Below are 24,283 nucleotides of genomic sequence, written 5' to 3'. Positions count from 1 at the left end.
CCTCTCTCTCTTTCCCACATCTCCCTCCCTCCCTCTCTCTAAAATCAGTCAATACAAAATGCTTTTAAAAAATCTTAAGATAATACTTCACAGTTTAGTAGTATAGCTAAAATTCAGAGAGAGAAAGGAAAATAAGTGTTGGTGAAGATGTAGAGAAATTGCTGGTGGGAATGAAAATGGTTACAGTCACTTTGGAAGACAGCCTGGCCAAGTCCTCAGAAAGTTCAACACACTGTCACCATATGACCCAGCAATTCCACTCTTAGGTATAGAGCCAAGGAAATTGGAAACATATGTTCACACCAAAACTTGTACATGAATGCTTTTAGCAGCATTTTCCATTACAGCCACAAAGTGTGAACAACCCAAATGTTCATCAACAAGTGAATTAATACATGTGAAAGATCCATAAAGTGAACTACGTGACAAGCCCCCAATAAGTGACAAGCCCCCAGTAAAAACCTAGGCACATGTCACAGCTTGTTGCTGGGAGAATGTGTCCTGTGTCACTATTCTGGGACAGGACTCTGGAAGCTTGTACCTGGTCTTCCCCAGACTTTGTCCCATGTGCCTTTCCCTTTGCTGATTTCGCTCCGTAGCCTTTCCCTGTGGTAAAGGATAGCTCTGAGTTCTCCCAGCTATAAAAAGCAATGAATTTCTGGTTCATGGTACATGACGAACCTTGAAAACAATGAAAGAAGCCAGACACAAAATGCCACAAGTTGTGAAATGGCATTTCATTTCTGTGAAATGTCTGGAACAGTAGTTGCTAGGGAACGGGGTGGGGGGAGTGAAATACTTAATAGGTTATGTGGTTCTTTTTGAGGGTGTTGAGAATGTTCTGGAATTAAACTGTAGTTATGATTGCGCAACTTTGTGAATATACTAAAAAACACTGAATTTTAAAACGGTGAATTTTATGGTATGTGAATTATTTCCCAAACAAATAAAAAATTCACAGGAGGTAGGGATGTATCAGGAAGTCCCCAAGACCACTCTGAGGGTCAGGGATTCTCTGGGAGAACTCAAAGCTATCCTTTACCACAGGGAAAGGCTACGGAGCGAAATCAGCAAAGGGAAAGGCACATGGGACAAAGTCTGGGGAAGACTAGGTACAAGCTTCCAGAGTCCTGTGTCCTGTGTCACTATTCTGGGACATTCTCCCAGCAATGGGCTGTGACATGTGCCTAGGTTTTTACTGGGGGCTTGTCACTTATTGGGGGCCTGTCACGTAGGCACCCGCTGCCAGGCATGTACCCAAATCTAAACTCTCAGAAGGAAAGCAGGAGAAGCCATGTTGTTTGTACAAGCAGCTTAGGTAGAGTGAGCTACTCTTCACTCCATGCATGGTAGGAACCCTCCTGAAATTTAAGTTCCCAGACGCCAACCAAGGGCCAACTTTGTAAGCAGGCCTTTCCAGAGGCAGTAGTCACACCTGCTGTGTTAAGTCTCTATACACAAGGAAGTTGACATTTAGAGAGGTTAAGTCACCTGACCAAGGTGATCCACCTATTAGGTGATGGTGTTAGGTCTGTCTGGCTCCAAAACCCAGATTTTGAACTCCTGAAATGAGCTGGACTCTTGACCATTGAGTGCGGGAGTCTTTTACCTTGGAGTCCTTGCTATGCAAATGAGAAAAGTCTGGTGGTGTCTTGGGACTGTGGATTGCCCATGCCGCGTTTTAACAGAAATGTGTTCTTTCCAACTCCTGGCTCATCCTACTTTGTCCGCCTGTGCTCCCTGTGTCTCTGGCTGCTGTACTGTAACTCCAGTGTTACATACTGGTCCTCGTATATGTGCTGCCAAGCCTCTTCAATATCTCTACAAGTCTTCCCCCACTTGGATCATGGATAAAGAGACTACGCTGCCATCTGTTGCAGGAGACTCTGGGAAAGCAGCTCCTGTAAAAGCAGACTCCTCTAAGGTATGTGTACACCCACCACTCACCCTCAAGACACACTTCTTACCTCACAGTACAATTCGCCTTGCACTTGGCCTGTGTTGGGCCTCTGTTTGCCAACGTCCAACTGCTCAAGGGCCAGATTCAGTTGAACGTTTCACCCCACCTCTGATAGTGATGGTCATTTAACTTTTCGCACCCTCCTAAATCTGAGTGCCTTGGCCCAAAACCTTGTCCTCCTTACAGCCTGCCCTCCAAAGGACATGAGTCAGAAGAAATGTTCTTAGTGTCCTCTCTCTGCTTCTTTAAGGGCATCGGAACCTGGGCCAGTCTTGCATCTATAGGCAACCAGAACTGAGGTTCTAAGCCAGCCTTCATTCACAACAGTGGCCTTGAAACATTTTTTTCTGGCACACTGACACCGTCAGCAAAACAGATGTTGAGCAGATACCCCCAATTAGGTGTATCTATTTAGAAATTACACATGCTGTAATGTTGTTAGTTGTCACTTGTTACGTAACAAATCACTCCAGACCTTAGCAGCTTAAAACAAATGGTGTACTGCCTCACTGGTTCTTTGGGTCAGAAACTGAAGCTGGCTTAGTTGGGTGCTTCTGGTTCAGGGTCGCTCGTGAGGGTGTGGTCACAATCTGGGCCAGGGCTGCAGCCACCTGAGGGCTTGGCTGGGGCTCTTCCTGGCCGGCTCACTCACATGGCTGTTGGCAGGAGGCCTCAGTTCCTTACTGTGTGACCTCTCCATAGAGCTACTTGAGTGTCCAAATGACGTGCAGCTGGCCTCCCGCGGAGCAAGAGATTCCGAGAGCACAGGGGAAGCTGTAACACGTTTATAACCCAGATGTGGCACAACATCACTCTGGCAAGTCACTGAGACCAACCCACACTCAGGAACACGGGGGTTGGGCTCTACCCGTTGAAGGGAGAACACCCAGTGATGTGTGCACTTATTTTCAAACCTCCACCTTACTGTACTGTTGGGCATTTACTTTTTAAATCCAGTGTGGCCCTGCGGTTCTCACACGAAAAGTGAATGTTTCAGACCCTTGGCTTTTACTGTAGGGTGGATGACTGTGGAAGGAGGCCGATGTATGTGTGTGTGGGGACCAGGTGAGGGTTTGCCGCAAAAAAGTGCCAGTACAGAGAAAAGGGGCCACCCTTGTGGAGCGCCTGCTGTGGACCAAGCACTGAGGCCCATGTCTCCAGCCTCCTGCAGAGGGAGGCCAAGAGGAAGACATCAAGGGGTGGGTGGGGTCCCAGGGTCCACTGTTACAGTCCACAGCTCACTGTCTTGAGTGTTATAACTATTTTTTTTGTAGCAATTGTAGATCTTTGTACTCCTTCCAGTTTCTATATGCAGGGGTGGGGACAAGCTGGTTTGCAGTTGTGAGTACGTGAAAAATAGACTTTATTTGTGTATTATTATTTATTATTGAAATTCTTTATTTGGATTATTTGTCTTATTGTCATTATTTCATATCCTTACTTATGATTTATCTTTTGGGTAATGATGGCTGTTAATTTAACCTACTTTTCTTAACCCCTGCATCCAGGACCAGAGTATGGTTCTATTGTTTGCTGTTCTCAAGATGACAAGGACAAGGAAATCTTTGCATTTGGAGGCTGAATTTATTTTTTGTTTAACTGAGTCACCTAACTGTGGTGACCTCATGGTGCTTCTCTGCAGATACTCCTACTGTGGGAAGCACTGTAGCTTCAGACAGATCCTTCTGAAAGAAAGTTGTGCATTGTTTCCATCTGGAGTAGTTTTAGAAATTGTAACTGTGGGTCATGGCATCCTATTCTGTGTCCCCTACAGATGGAGAAGATCAAGTGGGATTCACTAACATCCATTTCTTTTTCCAACGGGAGCACTGGGTCCCTTGCAAAAATAGGCGATTCTCCCAAGGGCAATGCTAAGAGGTCATCTTCTCCTGTGACAACCAGGTAAGCATCTTTCCCCTTTGTCACAGTTGTATGATTAAAGGAGTTTGGGGGGCGGTGCTCCGTGCAGGGTGGGGTGTGCCTCTTGCACCCCCACCCACCGAGAGGCATGGCTGGCCCTGAGAGGTGAGCAGGAGGAATGCTGGATTTACCTCCTTCTCTCTCTGAGTACCTTCTGGGTAAATGATAGGCGTTTAAGGGATCTTGTTACCTGGTAAATATGGGACTCTAGCTTACTGAGATGATCCATTCAGCATTTCCTCCCCTTTTTTGAGGGGGCGCGGGGGATGAGTGTTATCTTTGTACTTGTCTGCATTTTAAAAAATCTAAATAAAAACGAAAATAATCTCTCCCCGACAGATTCACGTTGGGGCCTTTGTAGAAAAATTACTTGACGATGAAAATGTTCTGTATCATTTTCATCGATGAAAAATCGATGAAAAATCACGATAGGGCAATGAAAATGTTCTATATTTTGAAATCTTCTAATTGTAGTGGGTGTAAATGAGGCCTCAATTTATTAAAAAAAAAAAAAGCAAATTTTAGGTAGTGCGCATAGTGCCTGGGTCGTATGAGGTGCGTGGCAAATCACTGCTGAATGGAATGACCTTGGCCTAAGGGATGAAGATGCGTGGGAAATGGTTAAACGTTGGACTTTGCAAGGGTCGTGCTCCTCCCACAGGCAACAACTAGCCAGAGTGGGAGGCACTTAGGACCACCCGGCTGCCCCGCCCCCAAGGCCCGCCCCTTCCGCTTTCACCGCGTTCCCCGTCTGCGTTCGAGGTTGAAATGGTTTAATCCAAAACCAGATACGAGAGTTGTTTCTCCGTCGCAAATGACCCGTCGTCACATTTTTTCATTGTTAATTCTCAAATGTTCCCATTCGTGAAAATACCCGGGGTTTGCCCTGTGCACACTTAAAAAAAAAAAAGGTCCCACACAATGGTAGCGTCCGCTGAGCTGGGAGTCCCTCTGGTTGGAGCACACCATTCGAGGGGGGGGGGACTGAAATTTCCATCAAAACAAATACTCTCCCTTTCCTAAAGCCGTAATTAAGCACTCCAGGAAGAAAACAAAAAAGTAGGAGAGGAGGTTATCAGCCTCCTTCCACAAGTAATAGGAATCAGACCGAAAGATATTTCCTCTTCCTCCTTCCCTCTCATCAAGTAAATATGAACTGCTCCGAAGAAGAAAGAACCCGGAAATGGTAGCGCACGTGGCAGGAATGGGAATGTAGAGCCAAACAATAACAGGGCTTCCGGGCCTCTCGGACCAGGATAATCCCTGGTTTTGCGGGTAAACCTTTCGTTTAGCACTTCCCACTTCCATGGCTGACGGTATTTAATTGCATTTTCTCCATCTAGCGGAGCCGGGGGCTGGTTGATAACTTATTCCAGGAAAGACAAAGGTCCGGAAGTCATGGGACCTTCCTTAGCAGCGTGGACTCCCAGATCACCCCAAATAATATCAGAATGTAGCCCCCCGAGATTTCACCAGAATGCTATGTGCTTTAAAATCTACAGCCGTGAGTTCTGAGGTCCTAAAGTTTCAGACCCTGATGCTTTGTGCATCTGATTTCAGGATTCCCTACACCGGGCACTGGGATGGGAATGGGAATGCGAGGTAGGGAGAACCCCTAGGCCACGAGAAAGTTCTCTAAAGTTCTACTTCCCCGCCCAGGTGTTCAGGTTTGTGTTCGGCTGTTCTTAACATCCCGTTATCCACACTCAGGCCTCCCAACATTGCAGCTAAGCTTTCATCTGAACCCCCTTCCCCAATCGCCAAGTCCCCAATACCCAATCTCCAGCCCCCACTATTCTCCCTAGCTGAAAATACACAGGACCAAGAGCTCATGACAGAGAGGAATCACCATGCTCAGTCCACAGCTTACCTGAACCCCAGGGGAGCGTATCGCCGCCCTGGGAACCACACTACGAGACCGGATACCAGGTGACCCTGGAGGCCCAGAGGACACCTGCGTTCAGGACCGTGGCTACGGACTTTTGAGCTCTAAACTTTTAGCCAGCATTTCCTCTTTAGGTCCATCAATCCCTTTGTTTTTCTGGCATTGTTCTTTCTCCTGCATCTGGAGTGAAGTGATTCCATTCTGCTTGGGTCTGTCTCATTAAAAGAGGCAATAATAACTTGTCAGCCATCATTAGCAGTATGATTATTTATAGTGAAGACCTTTTTTATTCGTTTTAAAGATTTTATTGACTTTTAGAGAGAGGGGAAGGGAGGGAAAAAGGGAGAGAAACATCAGTGTGTGGTTGCCTCTTGCGTGCCTCCTACTAGGGACCTACCTGGCCTGCAACCCAGGCATGTGCCCTAAACTGGGAATCGAAACAGCGACCCTTTGGTTTGCAGGCTGGTGCTCAATCCACTGAGTCACACCAGCCAGAGCTAAAGCTCTTTTTTAAAATTAAGAACTGGGTGAACTCACCAGTGAAACTGTGTAGCTGAAAAACAAATCGCCTTGTAGCTGTGTCTTACTTAAGTCATTAACATATTTTAGTGATAGTAACTGACAAGAATGACTCAGTAACACAACCCAGCAGTGGAATGGAAACATCTTCTTCAGTGGGACTGAGAGAGGAAGAGAAATAGGATTTTAATTTGAGAACATAGGAAACTCTTTATAGAGAGAGAATCATATAAAACTTGCTCAGTGCATCAGTTTGGCTCAGTGAATGTAGGATAAAACAAATTGAATGAACACTTGGGAATTTCTTAAAAATATTTCAGGGTGATAGCAGCTCTTATTTCTAATTTGTTGTTTTCTACTACAGACATTTTCACTATTATTATTTTGCTCAGAGATCATGATGGTTTATATAGACTATGAATTCCTTCTATTGCTGTATCTGCCTTCCACAGTGCATAGCTAAATGAATAGTGTGTTGGTTTGTTAATTTTTTAAGCCCATTGTATCCTTTCTGTGCTTGTATTGCCTGCCTTTGATTATGTATGGTATTGCTGTCTTGTAAACTCTTAACTCTCTCAGATGGTCTTTAAGGTCTCTATTTGTCTCATTTCTGGGTCTTGCCTTCACAGGTCACTTACAGTGGTGATAGTTTGGGACACTGCCATTAACAGAGAGAAAAACCTGTTCACATTGGGGTTTTTCCAGATTCTTCTCCCTGTCTTTCCAGGATATTGACTGATGTTCTCTGCCTGGATAGTAGCTGGCAAGCTTCATCATCATCATCATTGTAAATTTCACTAAGATGAACAAGGGGTTGCTTGCCCTCTCTATAGAAAAAGAATTCAGTTTTTGGAAGCACGCTCTCAGTAGGCTCTGTGCTATACTTTTTAATGCTACAAGGATAGCCTTGTTTTAATAGTGCAAAGTGGAAGGCAACATAACTATTCTCAGTAGGGCATTGCTAAACAAATTATGACACATCCAAATAATGGAATACTATACAGCCACAAAAAGCCATGAAGAACAATATGTAATTGCATGGAAAGGTGATCAGGATGTTGTTATAAAGTGGTATATGGAACATGGTTCCATTTTTATCAAGTGCATTATTTTCCATATTTATGAATATTTCCTTAAGATGGATTTCAGGCATAGGATTAATAAATTATTTTTAAAAGATTGATAGGTATTTAATGTGCATATGCCTGATCACATGGGTGAATGTATACATGTGTATACAGTCAGTAGTTCTTGGGACAGTAAGGTCTTTTATCCACCCCCTCCGTTTCTTTTGCTTGTGTTTGCATTTTCAAAATGATCGACCAAAATCACATATTGCTTTTGTATTATCAAAAAAGGGGAAAGGGTATTTTGCTTGCCAACTTTACAGAAGAAATTTAAAGCGGTGTTAAGACTGGTAAGGACAGGACTTGGTGTAAAGGCAGAATTTTGGCAGGTGATGTGCTGAGAACATGGCTCTCCAAGTCCCATTGGAGGCAGGGGTGCACTGCCACTCTAGGTGCGACTCTGTCCGGGGCTCAGCAGTGAGTGGCAGCATTCTCTCTTCCTCCCCTTGACCCACTGGGGATGTCAGGTGCCACAGTAGGGGTCCCAGTCTCTGAATCCTTCTCTACATTTCAGTTTTCTGTGCTTTTTCTTTAAAGTTGAGAGTTGGCAGGAATCCCACGGGAGGGATGTCAGCTCCTTCTCAGTGCATCACATCAGGAGGCCAGCATGTCAGGTGGTTACATTCTTGGTAATGGAAACCTTCATCACTGTGTTGAGGTGGTATCTACAGGTTTGTCTGGTACAGAATTGTTCTTTTCCTCTCTAAGAAGGAATAAGTTATGACCATAAACATAGATTTTAAAGAATGCCAGCCAAGCCCTGGCTGGCATGGCTCAGATGGAATGTTGTCACATAAACTGAAAAGTCACAGGTTTGATTCCTGGTCAGGGTGCATGCCTAGGTTGCAGGTTTGGTCCCTGGTTGGAACCAAACCCACAACCTAGTGTGAAACATAACTGATAGGATGTTTCTCTCACATGTCTGTCTGCCTGTCTCTCTGTCTCTCTCTTCTTCTCTGTCTTCCTCTTTCTCTCTTCTTTTCTCTCTCTTGAATAAAAAAAATAAAACTAAAAAAAAAGAAAGGATATTGGCGGACTTGTGCTAACAAGGCCACAGACTCCTCCCATGCAGCGCGTGCGCTTTGTTTACTGTGCCTGGAGTCAAGGGGCTTTGGATAAACTGGACCTAGATTCCAAGCTGTGGAGAAAAGTCCTCTGGGGTTCTGCTTTGCATTACGCTCATGTTCAGAAATGTGACAACCCTCTCCTGAGAGTTATTCTTGCTGCCCTACTTACAGAGGTGTTTGTTCATGTTTTCTGCAGTCAGGAACCTTAAAATGTTACGTGATTCTCATTTGCACACCTGTTAGGGTAGCTCTACGACCCCAACAAAACTTGTAAGCCCCCTTTGTTAGATTTTTAATCACTGGGGGTATTGAACTTTTAAAAAATAAAGTAGAAGATCTATTACAAAGCAAGATGAAGAATCAGTGACTTGCATGCCAGCCCTGGCTATGTCATCTGTTGACGTATCTTGGGAAAGGTCACTTCAGCATTTAGGACTTAGGTTTTCTTATCTAAAATATGGTTAACAGTAATTTCCTACCTACCTCACTGGGTTCTTGTGGCAATCAAATGGATCCTTATTATCCCTATTAAATAGACGACAGCCCTACCTGGTGTGGCTCAGTGAATCAAGCAGGAGCCTAAAAACCAAAGGGTTGCTGGTTTGATTCCCAGTCAGGGCACATGCCTGGGTTGCTAGCCAGGTCCCCACTTGGCGGTGCAAAAGAGGCAACCACACATTGATGTTTCTCTCCCTCTTTCTGCCCCCGTTCCCCTCTCTAAAAATAAAATAAATAAAATCTAAAAAATAAAAATAATAAACTTTAAAAAGTAAATAGATGAAGTACTTCAAAACAAAACTCTATGAAAGCACAGTGAGTTCCCCCTGATTAAGTTGCATTTAATTTCTTTCGTCGGCCAAGATACTTATTTCTAGGAAATTGGCAGGAGGATGACTTTGCAATACTTTGTGTGAGCAGGGCTGGCCAGAGGGCCTTAAGGGCTGTGAGGCTCACATCACCTCCTGATTCAAGATGCCCAAGCTTAGAAGGTGCCTGGTAGGGGACTAACACATACAGAAGTGAACAGACAGGATGAGCAGGGAACTCGAAAGATACGCAAATAAAACGGGAAACTTATAAGATTTTCTTCCGTGTTTGGTCACTCGCTGTGAAAAAAAAAGTCAGTGAGTTGCCTGTACTTCTCTCATTTGAAGGGTGTGCATGCTTTCTTTCATTTTCTGTTTATTAAGCAGGAGCTGGGATAGGGGATTCTAAACAGACTTCTTAATGTTTTGAGTTGTTTTCTAAAATAGCCCATCCTTACTTTCCAGGTAGAAACTATCTTTAGATGTGTGCTCGTGGATAATTGGCCTAGTTTTATTTAGAATAATAGTGTGTGGTGTGAAGGGAAGCTACGTGACTGTCCTGTTAAAGTGAGTGGAAGCAAGGCTGCTTTGGGGCTGAGCCGACCCAAGCTGTCAGAACCTCTCCATCCAGGCCAGTCCTGCCTTTGCTCCCTGGGATTGTAATCCTGCCGCATATTGCCCTTTGTGGGCTCCAGGCTCACTGATGGAGGGTGTAGCTTCATCATGCTCCATTCCCTTCTGATAGTGAGCTATTTAAACCAGATCCAAGGGGTCATATTGGGATCCAGATGCTGGCTTTCTGCTGCTGAGAGCTGTCAATGGATTTGGCCTGCAGCCAGTTCTGGCCTCCTAACTCCCTCTGGTCCAGCCCTGTGGCCCCTCATGGTGAGAGTTGTGTCTGCAGAAGAAGGGGTGCTCAGCCATCTACCTTGCAGGCCCCCAGGGGTGTGGCTTGCCGAAGGCAGGTCCAGTGACAGCACTTGAAGGTGCCCAGCTCTGATCACAGAGGAGGAGGAGGAAGGCAAGGAAGAAGAACAAAAGGCTTTTTGTCAGTGTTTCTAATACCAGCAATTCTTATTGCATGTGTCAAGGTAGGAATGCGTACGGAGGGGAACCTCTCTCTGTTTGGCATCATCTACCGTCAAACGGCACTCTTTCCGTCACCTCTCTCCAAATCCCAAAGCCAGAGTAATTCTTGGCTGTTCCCTGGCCACACAGCGTGGGTAGACCAAAGCCGCACTCAGCCTGCACACAATACTCCAGGGAGTAGGTAACTCATTTTGATCTTCACGAGGCATCACAACTGGTCTCTCGAGACACCCTGCTAGCAGTTATGACAATAGTACTGCCCTGGACAACAACACGTAAGGAGTGCGTTGCTCAGCAAAAGATCACCAGCCGTATGTTTGTACAGTTGATTTGAACCTAAACACAGGGTTTTTCAGCTGAGTGGAAAACTGCTCAGTGGAGCATTGTCATCGTGATAGGGCAGGTCTCAGCCTCCCCCAGCACAGTTCCTCCTAGTTTTGTGACAGTTTGTTCTTATCTGTGTGGAGAATTCAGATTTGGGGGATCATATATGTAATTAACACAGGTAGCTATTGCGTGCTTACTCTGTGCCCGTTCTAAAACGAACACCTGAGGTGACCTCACCAAACTGAGGCTTGGCTACCACTGCAGCGTGGAATAGGGCCGCACTGTGAGAAGTGGAGTCAGGGAGATGTAGGCTGAGACCGCAGCTCCGTGGCCTCCTTCACCTTGCTCAGCCTGGTTTCCTCACCTGTTAAGTGACCCTAATAGTAGTACCTGTGTCATACTGTGTTTTCACAACTAAAAGACACCCATATACACAAGCACGTACACTCATTTGTCTACACACCAGCACAATGGCCAGTGTGTAGACAGCACCCAGGAAGCATGGACCCAGTTTTCGGCCATGGGTGTTATGGAAGTCTGAGCTGCAGGTCATGCAGGGAGGGATCAGGTGGGACCCTGTCTGTTAAAACACACAGGGCCCTAGTAAGCACCTCTCCAGCTCAGGCTCTCAGGAAGCCCATGGCTGCACGTCAGAGTGGACACTGCCCCTTCAACCACAGCAGTTATACTCTCTCTGCTTTACACAAGCAGAAGGTGTGTAAGGTGGCGGGGGGGGGGGGGGGGGGCTGTACAAATGTCTCCTGTCAGTAGTTCTCAGCTGGGGGGGGACCTTGCCCCTGAGGGGACATTTGACAATGTCTGGAGATATTTCTGATTGTCACCACCTGGGGATAGCGGGTGGAGCTTGCTACTGGCATCTAATGGGTTACCTGCATCGTCAACACCCAGTGTTGCCCAGGGGCCAGGGCTAGCCCAGCATACCTGGGATGGGCCTTCTTCCACCAGACATAAGAGGAGCTCCTGGATTTTAACAAAACAGTGTTTTCCTGGGTAGAAACAGGCTTGTCCTCTCCTTTTACATCTTCCTTGCAACAAGAGAGTTTCTTTTAAACCTGAAGACCTTCCAGAAAAACATGTCTCCCCACTTGTTGACTGACTTTGTTCCTCAGCATTCAAAAAGGAACCTGATGTCAATTACATCTCAGTAAAGGTGGAAAAAAATTTTTTTTAAAGGAACCAGGGCCCTGGCTGGTGTGGCTCAGTGGACTGAGCGCCAGCCTATGAACCACAAGGTGGCTGGTTCGATTCCCAGTCAGGGCACATGCCTGGGTTGTCGGGCCAGGTCCCCAGTAGGCGAGTGCTTGAGAGGCAACCACACATTGATGTTTCTCTCCTTTTCTTTCTCCCTTCCCCTCTGTAAGAATAAATAAATAAAATCTGAAAACAAAAAGGAACCGGGAACTGTTACAACATTAATGCTGAGCAAAATGAGCCAGATACAAAAGGATAAATCCCATATGATTCCATTTCTGTGAGGTACCTGGAGTAGTCAAATTCACGGACAGAAAGCAGAAGGGAGCAGGTTGCCAGGAGCTAGGGAGGAAGGATGCGGAGTTCGTGTTTATGGGATCAGAACCCTGTAGAAGGATGGCGGTGACGGTTGCACCACAGTGTGAATGTGCTTAATGCCACTGCACTGTGCACTTAAAAATGGTTAAGGAGGTACGTTTTATGGTACATGTATTTTGCTACAATAGAAAAAAGGACTTGACTTGTCCACTGCTACATCCTAAAGCCGGATCCAGCTCTGGTGTTCATCTAAAAAGAAGTGGTGGGAAAATGCCTGGCACTCCATCTTTATGTTGTCATCCAAGTGAAATGGAATTAGGACATGGTGTCCCCAAATGGGCTTCCTACAATGTTGTCCCTTCCATCAGGGACACCTTAACAGATACCATATGTTCCTGTTAGGATGATAGTGCGCCAGGGACTTTTGAATGTATGCTAAGCCTTACATTTGCTCCTCTGAACGGGTAAAATTATTCAACTTTTTGGAACCAGGTGTCTTAGGAACAGAGTTCCGTGGTCAACTGCAGTAATTGTCTTCTGGCGTGTTTTTGGTTTTCAGGACCAGTGCTAAATTACACCCAAAGTCCCTTCTGAAACTGCCAGAGCCAGAGCCTATTGTGAAGTACCGTTTATCTGCCTTTTCCGGAGACGAAGTGCCCAAGATGAAAGAGCAGAGCAACAAGGATCGGGAAGGGAGCCTGGCTCAGCGATCAGGCAGCCTACTCAGGGACAAAGCCCCAGAGAAGAACATAGTAGATGAGCATGTCACCGAAAAGCGGGGGTCTGCAGGAGGGAAAGCTGAGGGCAATACAGGTAGGGTCTTCTTGCCGACACCAACCCGGCCTCAGCTGTCCTGGCCGGTTCGCCCACTGCCTGATACACAATCTATGTCGGAGTCTCGTGTTTGAGGGAAAGAGTGGGGAGGAGTTTTACCTCAGGCAGCTGCACATCAGGTGTTCTCTCAGGTTTGCATATTGCCCCCGAGGCCTTCCCCTCAGTCTCCAGAGTGTCTCCTGCTTCAGCACTTCCCGTGGAGAGGCTCTTCCTGTAGTCCTGTAAGGTGCCCTGAGGGCTACAGCGAGTTCAAGAAGGGGGCAGTAGTGGTGGCTGCTGTGGGACTTAGCAGCGACCCCGTCTTTCCTCCCTGCCTTTCCACTGCCCTTCACTATGAGGGTTATAGCTGCCCATTGCAGCGTCTCTGCTCAGTGGCTAATTGTGCCAGTCCTGTAGCATTTCCCATCCCCCACTGGGTAGGGTCTTTCAAGTGGCAGTTGCCATGTGAGTGCAATCGCTATTTATTTCCCATGATCTTTTCCTCTGGTGCATCCTCAGGGAAGCCTACTGCAGATATCACCAATGCAGAGGAAACCTCAAAGATCCTAGCCACAAAGAGACGACGGGCCCGGCTACAGAAAGAGCTAAAAGAGCCGGAGAAGATGGAAATGATCCAGCAAGACAGGTAAGGGAAGGCTCAGAGTTTTGTCGGAATATCATGCAAAACTCTGTGGTGGAAGAGTAACTGGCCTTTCTTTCTGGAGTTGTGGAGTGGACAAAGCTTCAGCGGAGGTCTAGGTCTGCTTGGCAGGTGTTGAGAGACTTCACCTTTTATTAGATGTCATTAACATCGATGGAACTTTGCTCTTTTCAGACCACCTGGAAACTCGTAGCTCCTGGATCTAAATGTTACCAGCAGCATCCCACTATCCTCTTGGACTGGAGGACCAGTCAGGCCTTGCAGAGCCATCAAAGGAGTTTGAGCTTTATTTAGAGAATGATATTGTCCCTGAGAATACAGCAGGTTCTGGATGTAAGGGTTTTGATTCTGCTTCTTGAATCATGCCCCCCCACCCCACCCAAATGATCCTAACTTGTACCCCCACGTGAGAGAGAGGAGGGGCTAGCAGGGGCTCCTGGAGGGGGTGAAAGCCGACCTCACAGTCCACGAGCTATGAGGTACGGGACTCCCACCCTGCAGCATGACAGAAGACTGGTCCCTAAACTTGGGAGGCTGTCCAAATGATCCCAAAAAGATACTGAAAACACACCGGCCCAGGCCCTGTTCTGCCTCACCACTCCCCAAAGTTTGAGGACCTCTGCATTGCTAGTACCGGGCACTTGGTCCAAATCTAGACAGCTTGCCTTTTCAGATCTCTCTGTATTCAGAAAGGAATGCACATTGAAGGACAAGGTAGATTTTCCCTCTAAATTGATAAGGGAAGCTTTTAGGATAATCACAGAGTGCAATCCAATACTATTTAGAGAATTAACATGACAGGATGCAGCACTTCTAGACCAGCACTGAATTGAGGGTAATAAATAATAGAGTAGTATTCTCAAGCCTGAAGTGACCTTGACAAGTCTTTTGTCTCTGATTACAGGTTGAATGATTTATTTTTTTTGCAAGTGGTGTGTGTGTGTGTGTGCGCGGGCGCGTGCACGCATGCATGCGCACACGCACACACAGGGGGAGGGGTTGGGTAGGTCTGGCTGGTTCCTTCAAACTCCAGACTTCCCTCTGGTGATTTCCCCACCTCCAGTGGCAGGTCTTTCCATTGGGTGGTGTGCTTGGGCTGGTTTGGGTGGGCCACAGGGCGTGTGAAGGGAGGTCGCAGGAGATGAAGAATTCCAGGACCTCAAATGACAGGCCTTGGTGATTGTAGGCCCTGAGCACGTGAGTAATACGATTGTAGCTGTGTGCTGAGGAAGGGGAAGTCCCTGACCTGCCAGCGACTGCCTTCTCTCACATTTTCTTCACAGCTCAGCTCCTGAAAGAATTGATTGTACTTCTTCAGCAGCACTAGCCACATTTCAAGTGCACAGCAGCTGCATGGCAACTAGCTGCCATGGGCAGCACCAACCTCTAGAACAGTGCCCTCATTGTAGAAAGTTCTATTGGATGGCACTTAGAGGTCCTGTTGCCAACTGCCTTTTACGTGTGCTTGCATGTGTGCCGCGTGCACCACAAATCAAGCATTGCCAAAGTAGGCCTTATTTTCTTTCTCCCAACCTTCCTTTTCCTATCACAAGCTCTCTGTCCTCATCTTTGCAGGCACCCAAATCAGAAGTCCCAGCCAGCTCTCAGCTCTTCCCTCTCCTTCCCCTTCAGTGTCCCATCAGATGTCAGGTGCATCCAGCCCACCTCTTTAGCATCTGTCTCCTGTTTCTTCCCCTCCAGCCCATCCTCTCCTCTGAGCTCCAACCCCTGTTGTCTCTCACCTGGATTGTCTGTGGCATCCGAGCTGAGCTCCCTGCTCTAGGTCTCCAAGATCTTGTCCACTCTTCACACTGTGTCCCCGGTGGCTATCCGCACATAAGTGTCATTGTCATGCTCCTGTTTGTTAACAAGCTAGCAACTCCCGTGCCTACAAGATCCATCCATACCTATCCATAGGCCTTCAAGGGCAGCCACAACCTGACCACCACCTGCCCCTCCACCTCCAGCATTCCAGACACCGGTGTCAGAGTTCCCTACCATGCCCCAACCATGTGATCCCATACATCCACTTTCCTTCCACCCTGCACGGACTCCTGCTCCTTGCCAGGCACATCTTTTCTCCAGGCTCCAGTCAAGCCTAGCTCCCTGTCTGCAGCCTTTCTGGCCCTGCACCTAGGAGACAACTGGCCTCTTCCCCTGTTCCCTCTTCCTGAGCCCAGCTATTGGGCTGACTAACACAGCTTCATTTGTTCCCAGGCCCGCTTCCCCCTAGTAAGCACCTTAAAAGGCTGAGGTACAGTCCGTGGACCACCAATGCTGGTGCCCAGTACATGTACAAGGAAGGCAGAGAAGGGAGAAGAGGCCCAGCGAAGACACCAGTGCAGTTATGGGCTAGGAGAAGGCGAGGGCTAACACTGTGGGGAAGGTAGACCTGGAAAAGGGAGGGTGAGTTCATATCAGGTGGTCTAGCTGCGGTCTGCGGACTCCCACAACCCAACAGACATGGGCCAATTCAAAGTTGATACTGAGGTTTGATTCTAAAGACTTAGGAGAACAGTAGGCCCAATAAGCAATAAAGGAAGGACAGAAGGAATTCATTTTAGAAGGTAAAAACTATCAACTTGATTCTAGGTAAGCTCAGTTGAAGGTATGTACAGAATGTTCAGGTGACTGGAAATGGAGTTGATGCCTAGGGCCTAAATAAAAATGACAGTCATACGCTTGACCCAAAACCAGTTTTCCTCTCTCTTGCCAGACTGTGAAGCTTTGCATAGCACCACGTGGGAGGTGAGAAAGCACCAGACAACCTGGGGCTGGAACACAACGGATATCACTTGGAATAAGATCATCCCACGACTCCTTGGTGCTTACACTCAATAGTCAAAGCCAGACACAAGCAGTGGCCAAATACAAGAACACAGAGCAAAATAAAGACTCTTGAGTCAAACCACGGAAAGCCAATTATTTGCCCAGACTGATGAGGGAAACATTCAGGATGACACTATTCAGAACAGAAGGGCTGACAAGAGTCCAGGTAGCTGGGGCCGAGGACACAGAGCAAAAGCTGGTCCATTCACCACTAGCAGTGACATTTGGGATTCTCCTGGAAGCACACAGAGTAGGGTGTATGGGCTCAAGAGGTACATCAGGATTCCTGGAGTTGGGGCAAGGAAGCCTGGAGCCCACAGTCCACCCTGGGGAAGGCACTGACAAACTAGCAAGCCAGAGATCCTACTGTGATTCCCAAACAACCTGTTAAGTCACATTAAGCAGTTAAAATAGCCCTGGCTGGTGTGGCTCAGTTGGTTGTTGGAGGGTTGTCCCATACATCGAAAGATTGTGGGTTTGATCCTGGGTCAAGATGTGCGTGAGAAGGCAACCAGTTGATGTTTCTTGAGGGAGAGGGAGAGGAAGAAGGAGATGTATATGTATGAATGTATACATATATATTCATCTCTCTCTTTCCTTTGCCCCCTGCCCTCCCACTCTCCCTCCTTCTCTTTCTAAAAAGAGATGAAAAAGTGTCCTCAAGTGAGGATTAAAAAATTTTTTTAAACAGGCTAAAATATCTCTGGGTGGTGTGGCTCAGTGGATTGAGTGCCAGCCTGCAAACCAAAGGGTTGCCAGTTCGATTCCCAGTCAGGGCACATGCCTGGGTTGCGGGCCAGGTCCCCAGTTGGGGGGGCGGTGGCTGTGGGAGGCAACAGATCGATGTTTCTCTCGTACATTGATATTTGTCTCCCTGTCTTTCTCCCTTCCTTCTCTCTTTAAAAATAAATAAAAATAAAAATGTAAAAGGGAGGCTAAAATAGCTGCTAGGGGCCCATGCGGAAAGACATTTAAGTTATGCAGCCCCCGTGAGCAAGGTGGCCGTGTCCACACAAGAGATCTTCTTCCTGTAGCTCAGACCTGGCGCCTCTCTGGCTGAGCCCCCAGGGGTTTGGCTGCTGGGGAGAGAGATAGGGCAGGCAGGACCTTTCCGCTGTGGGGATGTGAGTGGCAGGTGTGGCAGCAGCTGAGGCAGGAAGGGAGAGCCTCATGCGGAGCGCTGGGGGGAGGTCCTCACAGGAGGGACATTTAACCTTGTCTGTACATGCAAGACATGTTGAGGCTGAGAGGAAGCTCTTGGTCTTGATGGTCAGGAGATGAACTGCGATTTTGCAGGGAAACTGGAAACGACGGAGACCTAAGCCAGCTTGGAAGAGGTGACAGGGCGGAGGCCCTGAACTGTGAAGCTGAATTGCCAACAGTTAGATGTTAAGACGCTGTGCGTGGACGGGGGGAGTGGTTTGGGATGCCCGAGACCTGAGTGTCTGAAGGCCGAGGAAAGGTCTGTGTAGAAGGGTGAAATGATGGAAGGAAGACACGGGAGAGTGGTAGGAACACGGTGCGGGAGAGAGTGGAATCAATAGCACCAGTGGTGGCATCTACACTCCTTTGCCTCTAAGCAGAGGAAAAAAGGGGACATTTATGAGTAGCGACGCAATAGAGGAGAAAACTTGAGGCAGCTCACATGCGGTGGCCCCGGGCTTCTCTGTGAAGTAGGCAGTGCTGCCCTCCACTAAGGAGGACTGTGAAGACTGAGAAAAGGTGGTTTGGAGTGTTTCTACAGGCATCAGGAGAACGGATGAGGCCCAAATGCTGGAGTGGCAGCTGAGGCCCAGGGACAGATGACCAGTCAGCTTTGTTTGGGCCTTACTCTGACCAGTGTTGGCAGCCCAGCGGGGCACAGGTGCTCCTGGGGCCACCTAGGCCCGGAATTGGGTGGCAGCATGGGCTCCATGCCATCCCAGAAGGGCTCAGGAGGGGATCGGAGGCCTGGGGCACAGGGCGGAGGGAGCAGATACAGGTGACTGCACCGTGCTACCCAAGACAGATCAGGAGAGAAGGTGGTGGAGGATGGGGTGCCAGCAGATCATAGAATGTGAAGTTTAGCACATTAAAGGTTACACTTTTTTAAATAAAAACTTTCAAGCACTTGAGAGAGAATAGTGAACAATTCAAGGCTGAGCACGTGTCAGGGATGTGGCGTGAGTGTAAAATGGTGGGACGGGGCAGAGGAGTGCTAGAATCTGTGAGTTGTTCAAGGAAGATCCTCACCAGATGGGCATAAGGATGCATCTGCTGAGTGATGATCATGGTGCAGTTTTCTGGTACTTTCTTCCTGGTGAGGAGGGGGGGGGATAGGTTTGGGATAGGTGACAGGAACAAGGACAGACAGGGTGACAAACCGTACACAGGTGTGGTGAACTCAGAAAGGAACTGGGTAACAATGATAAGGCCAGTGGGGTAGGGAAATGACCAAATCCATATTCTCTCCGGTGCTTTAAGCAGGGAGAGTAAGGATGTTCGTTCTTGGAGAGGGTATTGAGGGGCTCAGTTTCACACCAGCGAAGCCAGTTCTGGGGGAAGCAGAGCGTGGCAAAGGGATGGAATTTTGTCTAATAGGAGGGACAAGCAGGGGCTGCTGGGCCTGTGCGGAGGAATCTGTGTCGTGGGTGATTATGGAAACTTAGGGGCGATAGGATATGTTAGCTGCTGTGTGTGCGCGCCCCGGGCACCTCTGAAGTCCTCGTGGTAAAACAGGAGAAACAGAGTGGCCACTGTCAATGGCTTTTCAGATTCTGAAGATACAGAGAACGGTGAAGCAACCTGGGCATGTGTTCACACACAACATATCCTTTGTGTATTAACTTACCCGGGACAATCGCAGCCGGCTCCTTAGAAGAGATGAAGGATGAAACAGCGCTCTGCTTAACGTCTGGAGAAATCTTGTTCTGCAAATGTCCACTTGTGGTCACCTGGGCTGGGTGTGCTTAGTTACGAGGAGCCTAAGGTCTCCAGAATATCTGTGAATAATTGTGGTTGTTGCAGCCATGCCTGTAGGCACTGCAACCTCTGCTTCTGTAGAATACGTTGACCACATACTATTACGGTCTTAGGCTAAATCCTGTCTGCAAGTATTTCTTTACCTTTTAAAATACCTCTTTTCTGACACAATTCCTGAAGCCGACCATTAGGATAGAAGGATCTTCTTTGTAAGTCTTGATCTTTTTAGAATAATATAGCAGCATCCAGTGAGCCAGTGACCCATGCTTCCAAATAAAGGTAGTTTCTGGAACACACACAAATTTATAGATTTACTTCAAAGGTTAGAGAGAGGATTCATTTTAAATCATAAGACAAACTAGCATTTGGGAATCTGCCCGGAGCTAGGCATTGCACGGAGTGCATCCCATGTGTTATCTCATTCAATTCTCACAGTGATGTCACGGAGCCAATAATATAACTATTCCCATTTTTAAATGGGCATCTGAAATGTTCAGTCACTTTCCAAGGAAGGGTCATATTGTGAGGGGCACAATCAGAACGCAGTCTTGGTCTTGCCCATATGTCGCACTGTGGTCGGGGCATTGCCAGGTGAGTGTGATTACTCGCATTTTTCCACAGATGAGAAAGGGGGCACACGTGTGAGCAAAAAGCACATTAGAAATGTAGAAACAGACACTGAGATGCTACAGAATTTTCCCTCACTGCCTAGAGCTCTTTATTAGCGCATCACCAACGCTTCATCTGTGGATGAAAACTGTCCAAATGCCATTTAATTTTCTTATGGCAAAGAATTAAAGCTAGAACAGATTTCTAAAGATTCCCAAAATAAACAGAAAATAGATATTTTGATTTCTGTGTTCAATGTCAAGCTTCTTTAGAGCATTGCTTCCATTTGCTGCTTCAGAAGTTGTACAGTGATTAAAACCCAAAGTGAACTTTTTGAGCCCATAGCCACTGCTCTCAGATTGCTACCTGGCACATTTGGGGCCAGTGAGACACTTAGTGTGTTATAGCTCCAGTTGGTTTTAAATCCTTATTTCGCTTTGCTTGTAAAGAATTGTCATTAAATAAGAATGATGGGGCTGTGGTCATTTGTACATTCACTGGGGAACATCTGTGCCTTCATTACAATATGTTCACAAATCAATACATGATTGCTCTTTGTATAACAGGAGGTAAAGTCAACCCTGGTTAGTAGTTTTTTCTAAGTACATGGGCTGGAGCGGCTTTCCGCGAAGGATGAGTCTCGAAGGGCACGTGTCTCTGTCGTGCGCTACGCCCTCCTGTCAGCACCTGGTTCTCTGGCAGTTTGCCTTTTGAGCGTCCTTGTCTTCTAACAACAGTTGTGTTCTCAAAAGGCTGGAGAGAGAGGAATTGGAAAGACAGGCAGAGGAGGAGACACTTCGCCTACAAGAGGAAACCCGTAAGCAGGAAGAGGAAAAGAAGTGGCAGGAGGAGGAAAAGAAAAGACTGGAGGAAGAGGAGGCCAGGAAGAAAGCCAAGGAGGAGTTGCTGTTGAAAGAAAAGCAAGAAAAGGAAAAGCAAGAAAAAGCCATGATTGAAAAGCAGGTACTGTCTGTGTCTTCATATAGACTTTCCTTAAGGGCTTTAGTTTATATTAGGTAAAATTAAATTTGAATGACTCCTAATATTTACCTGAAGTATCTTTTAAAAAGGTTTATATAAGCCCTGGCTGGCATGGCTTAGAGGATTGAGCGTGGGCTATGAACCAAAGCATCGCAGGTTCGATTTCCAGTCAGGGCACATGCCTGGGTTGCAGGCCATGGCCCCCAGCAACCGCACATGGATGTTTTTCTCTCTCTCTCTTTCTCCCTCCCTTCCCTCTCTAAAAATAAATAAATAAGATCTTTAAAAAAAAAGGCTTATATATATTTATTTTTAGAGAGAAGGGAAGGGAGAGAGGAAGAAAAACATTGATGTGAGAGAGAAATGTCAATCAGTTGCTTCTCTCACGCCCCCAGCTGGGAACCGAACCCACAACCCCGGCATGTGCCCTGACCGGGAATTGAACCAGGAACCTTTCACTTTGCAGGACGACCTCCAACCAACCAAGCCACACCAGTCAGGGCTGCTTGAAGTATTTCCTTAAACCAACTTGGGATGGTTATTAAATATGTGTTCCCTTGGGCAATAAAAGTGAAGTTGACGATGTTTGCTGTATGTTGGGTCAGGTCCCCCCAAAGGGATGAGAATTTGGGTGTCAGTAGTTGACTCAGGAAAAGATCCCGGGAGACTGGTCAGGGAATCGGGGGAAAGCCAATGTAAGCACATTGATGAGTGGGTTACTGTGGGCACCTGGAACTCACTCCTCCTGAGACTAAGAAACTATGGAACATGCCTTAGATTTGTCCCTCTGAGGGGCGAGGGAACTGGATTATTTATCTACCAACTTCTGTTCGAAGGTCAGCTGTTGGGGAATTAATTTCCTGAAACTCTAGCCACGTTCTACCACTTCATGGCGAGAAACTACCATCTGACACAGCCCTTGGCCACCAGTGGGAACTGCCTGCACCTGATTGCACGATGGACCAAGGGTGGATGAGTGAGGCCCAGCCATGTCTGCTGTGTCGTAGAGCCGTCTGTGTAAAATCTACATTGAATGTTGGTGCGGCAGCCGCTTTGGAGTAGATGATGTGGTCGAAGAACATGGGCCAACCCCAGGGAATAACTATAGTGTTCTCTTAGCTTAGTAAACCCTGTGCCTTGGTTTACCTGTTTCTAGCAGAAGGAAGAAGCAGAAGCAAAGGCCCAGGAGGCAGCTAAACAGATGCGTCTGGACAGAGAACAGATCATGCTGCAGATTGAACAGGAGCGACTGGAGAGGAAGAAGGTAAGAGCTAAGGGATTCAGAGCACCGAGGGTGAGGCGAAGCCAGTTCTCTTTTGTAGTTCTTGAGGAGAGTGATCTTAGAATTGTCACATTGGGATGGGTTCATTGATAGTGCTATTCAGATCTCGTATGCCTTTATTAGTTTTCTGTCATCTTGTTCTATCAGTTACTGACAGAGGACTATTAGAAGCTCCAACTGTGATTGTGAATTTGTCCATTTCTCCTTCCAGTTCTATCAACTTTTGTTTTACATGTTTTCAAGCTCTGCTCTGGGGTGAATATGTACTTCAGATTACTTCATTTTCCTTTTGAATGGATACCTTCATCATTAGAAATGTCCCTTATCTCTAGTAATACTTGTGTTTTTAAAAAAGATTGTATGTATTTATTTTTAGAGAGAGGGGAAGAGGTGGAGAAAAAGAGGGAGAGAAACATTGATTAGTTGCCTCTCATATGCCCACAGCCAGGTATCTGGCCCGCAACCCAGACATGTGCCCTGACCAGGATTTGAACCACCAACCTTTCAGGTTGTGGGCCGATGCCAAACTCACTCAGCCACACCCTGCAGAGCCAGTAATATTTGTCTTAAAGTCCACTAAGCCTTCGTCTTCTTAGGATTAGAATTTGCACAGTAAATCTTTTTCCATCCTTTTACTTTGATCTTGTGTGTGTCCTTATACTGTATCTCTTATAAACAGCATATAGTCAGGACTTGGTAGGCAGTCTTAGCCTTTAAATTGAAGAGTTTGGTCTATTTACATTTAATGCAGTTATGGGTGAAGTGGGATTTAAGGAGGCAGATTCCAAAAGGGTCCAATCTCCTGGCGTCCTAGCTCCAGCCTGGGCTTCGTGTTGCAGTAGGCCTGGGAGCCAGGAGACCAGTCTGTGGCCTCCCTTCCCAACTTGCATGCCAGCCTCACTTTGTGTAGGGTGGTCTTCTTGTATGGCAAGTGGTGATTGATTGATTTTTAGGTAACCTAAAAAGAGGAAGAAAGAAGAGGGGCTATAAACAAAACGTCGATTCCAGATACTAGTTCACTTTTCAAACATTTGACCTTGTTCATAGGGCAACGGTGTACATCTGCAGAACCAATGGAAACCCCTTCTACACTCCTTACCCTCTGCTCATGTTTCTCTTTTATGCGTTTGCTGAGAACCGTGCAATTTGCACACAGACCCAGCTACTTTTTTGTGGTTTGGGTCATGCATTCTCCTTACCTGATTCTTTTTGGTTTCCAGAGAATAGATGAAATCATGAAGAGGACAAGGAAGAGTGATGTGTCTCCAGAAGTGAAGGTAGGCATTCAGAATACCGTTTGCACAGTTCGTGGGCTGAGTGGCAGAATACATTCGGTGGCATTGTCGATCTCGGAGAGGAACGGCCAGACGAAATGGACCCTTTCTGCTTTGTTCCCAGCTGCATTAAGGAGATTGTAGGTACCTGAGAAGAAGAGGAGTTTCGGAGATAGGGTGGTAATTACAAATTTCCTCAGAGAAATGGGGGTGGGGGTGCAGGAGAGACACAGTAGTCCTCAATAAAACAGAGAATGGTTCCATATTAATACGAGAAACAGCTGCCTTGTAATAATAAGCTCAGAAGACTCAGAATTCTGTGGAGCAGGCAGATGGCCCAGCATGGTTCCAAATAGCCTGTGATGCTTTTCCAAAGAGTGTCCTTCTATGTAAGTCAGTCTTCTGTCCATTTGTTTTTAGAAAGAAGACCTGAAAATGGAGCTTCAGCCTGCTGTGTGTGTGGAAAATAAGACAAAAGCAGTTGTCCCAAACAAAATAGGTGAGTGTGAGGTCTGGTTCTTGGGTCCCTCTCTCAAGCAGGGGAGGGCTCGACATACTTCCTGCAGAGGACAAACACCCGTGGGTCCTAGGAGCGTGTCTGCTGGAGGGGGCCTGTGCACCTTCCCTTCCCTGGTGGAGTCTC

General features: G+C 47.0%; 1 protein-coding gene across 2 annotated transcripts in view; it reads left to right on the top strand.

The window, feature by feature from the left end:
- Positions 1 to 24,283, top strand: part of MAP7D2 (MAP7 domain containing 2) — a 90,390-nt gene that overhangs the window by 59,524 nt on the left and 6,583 nt on the right. For both annotated transcript variants that reach the window (XM_036016750.1, XM_036016749.1), the window contains 8 exons: positions 1,773 to 1,924; positions 3,735 to 3,862; positions 12,790 to 13,043; positions 13,563 to 13,689; positions 20,856 to 21,066; positions 22,244 to 22,348; positions 23,587 to 23,643; positions 24,061 to 24,139. In XM_036016750.1, the coding sequence (XP_035872643.1) occupies positions 1,773 to 1,924; positions 3,735 to 3,862; positions 12,790 to 13,043; positions 13,563 to 13,689; positions 20,856 to 21,066; positions 22,244 to 22,348; positions 23,587 to 23,643; positions 24,061 to 24,139 (1,113 nt within the window). The remainder of the gene's footprint in view (positions 1 to 1,772; positions 1,925 to 3,734; positions 3,863 to 12,789; positions 13,044 to 13,562; positions 13,690 to 20,855; positions 21,067 to 22,243; positions 22,349 to 23,586; positions 23,644 to 24,060; positions 24,140 to 24,283) is intronic.

Source organism: Phyllostomus discolor, chromosome X (genome assembly GCF_004126475.2).
Source record: "Phyllostomus discolor isolate MPI-MPIP mPhyDis1 chromosome X, mPhyDis1.pri.v3, whole genome shotgun sequence".
NCBI lineage: Eukaryota > Metazoa > Chordata > Mammalia > Chiroptera > Phyllostomidae > Phyllostomus > Phyllostomus discolor.
The sequence above is the reverse complement of the archived record's forward strand: the minus strand, read 5'-3'. Positions and strand labels throughout refer to the sequence as shown.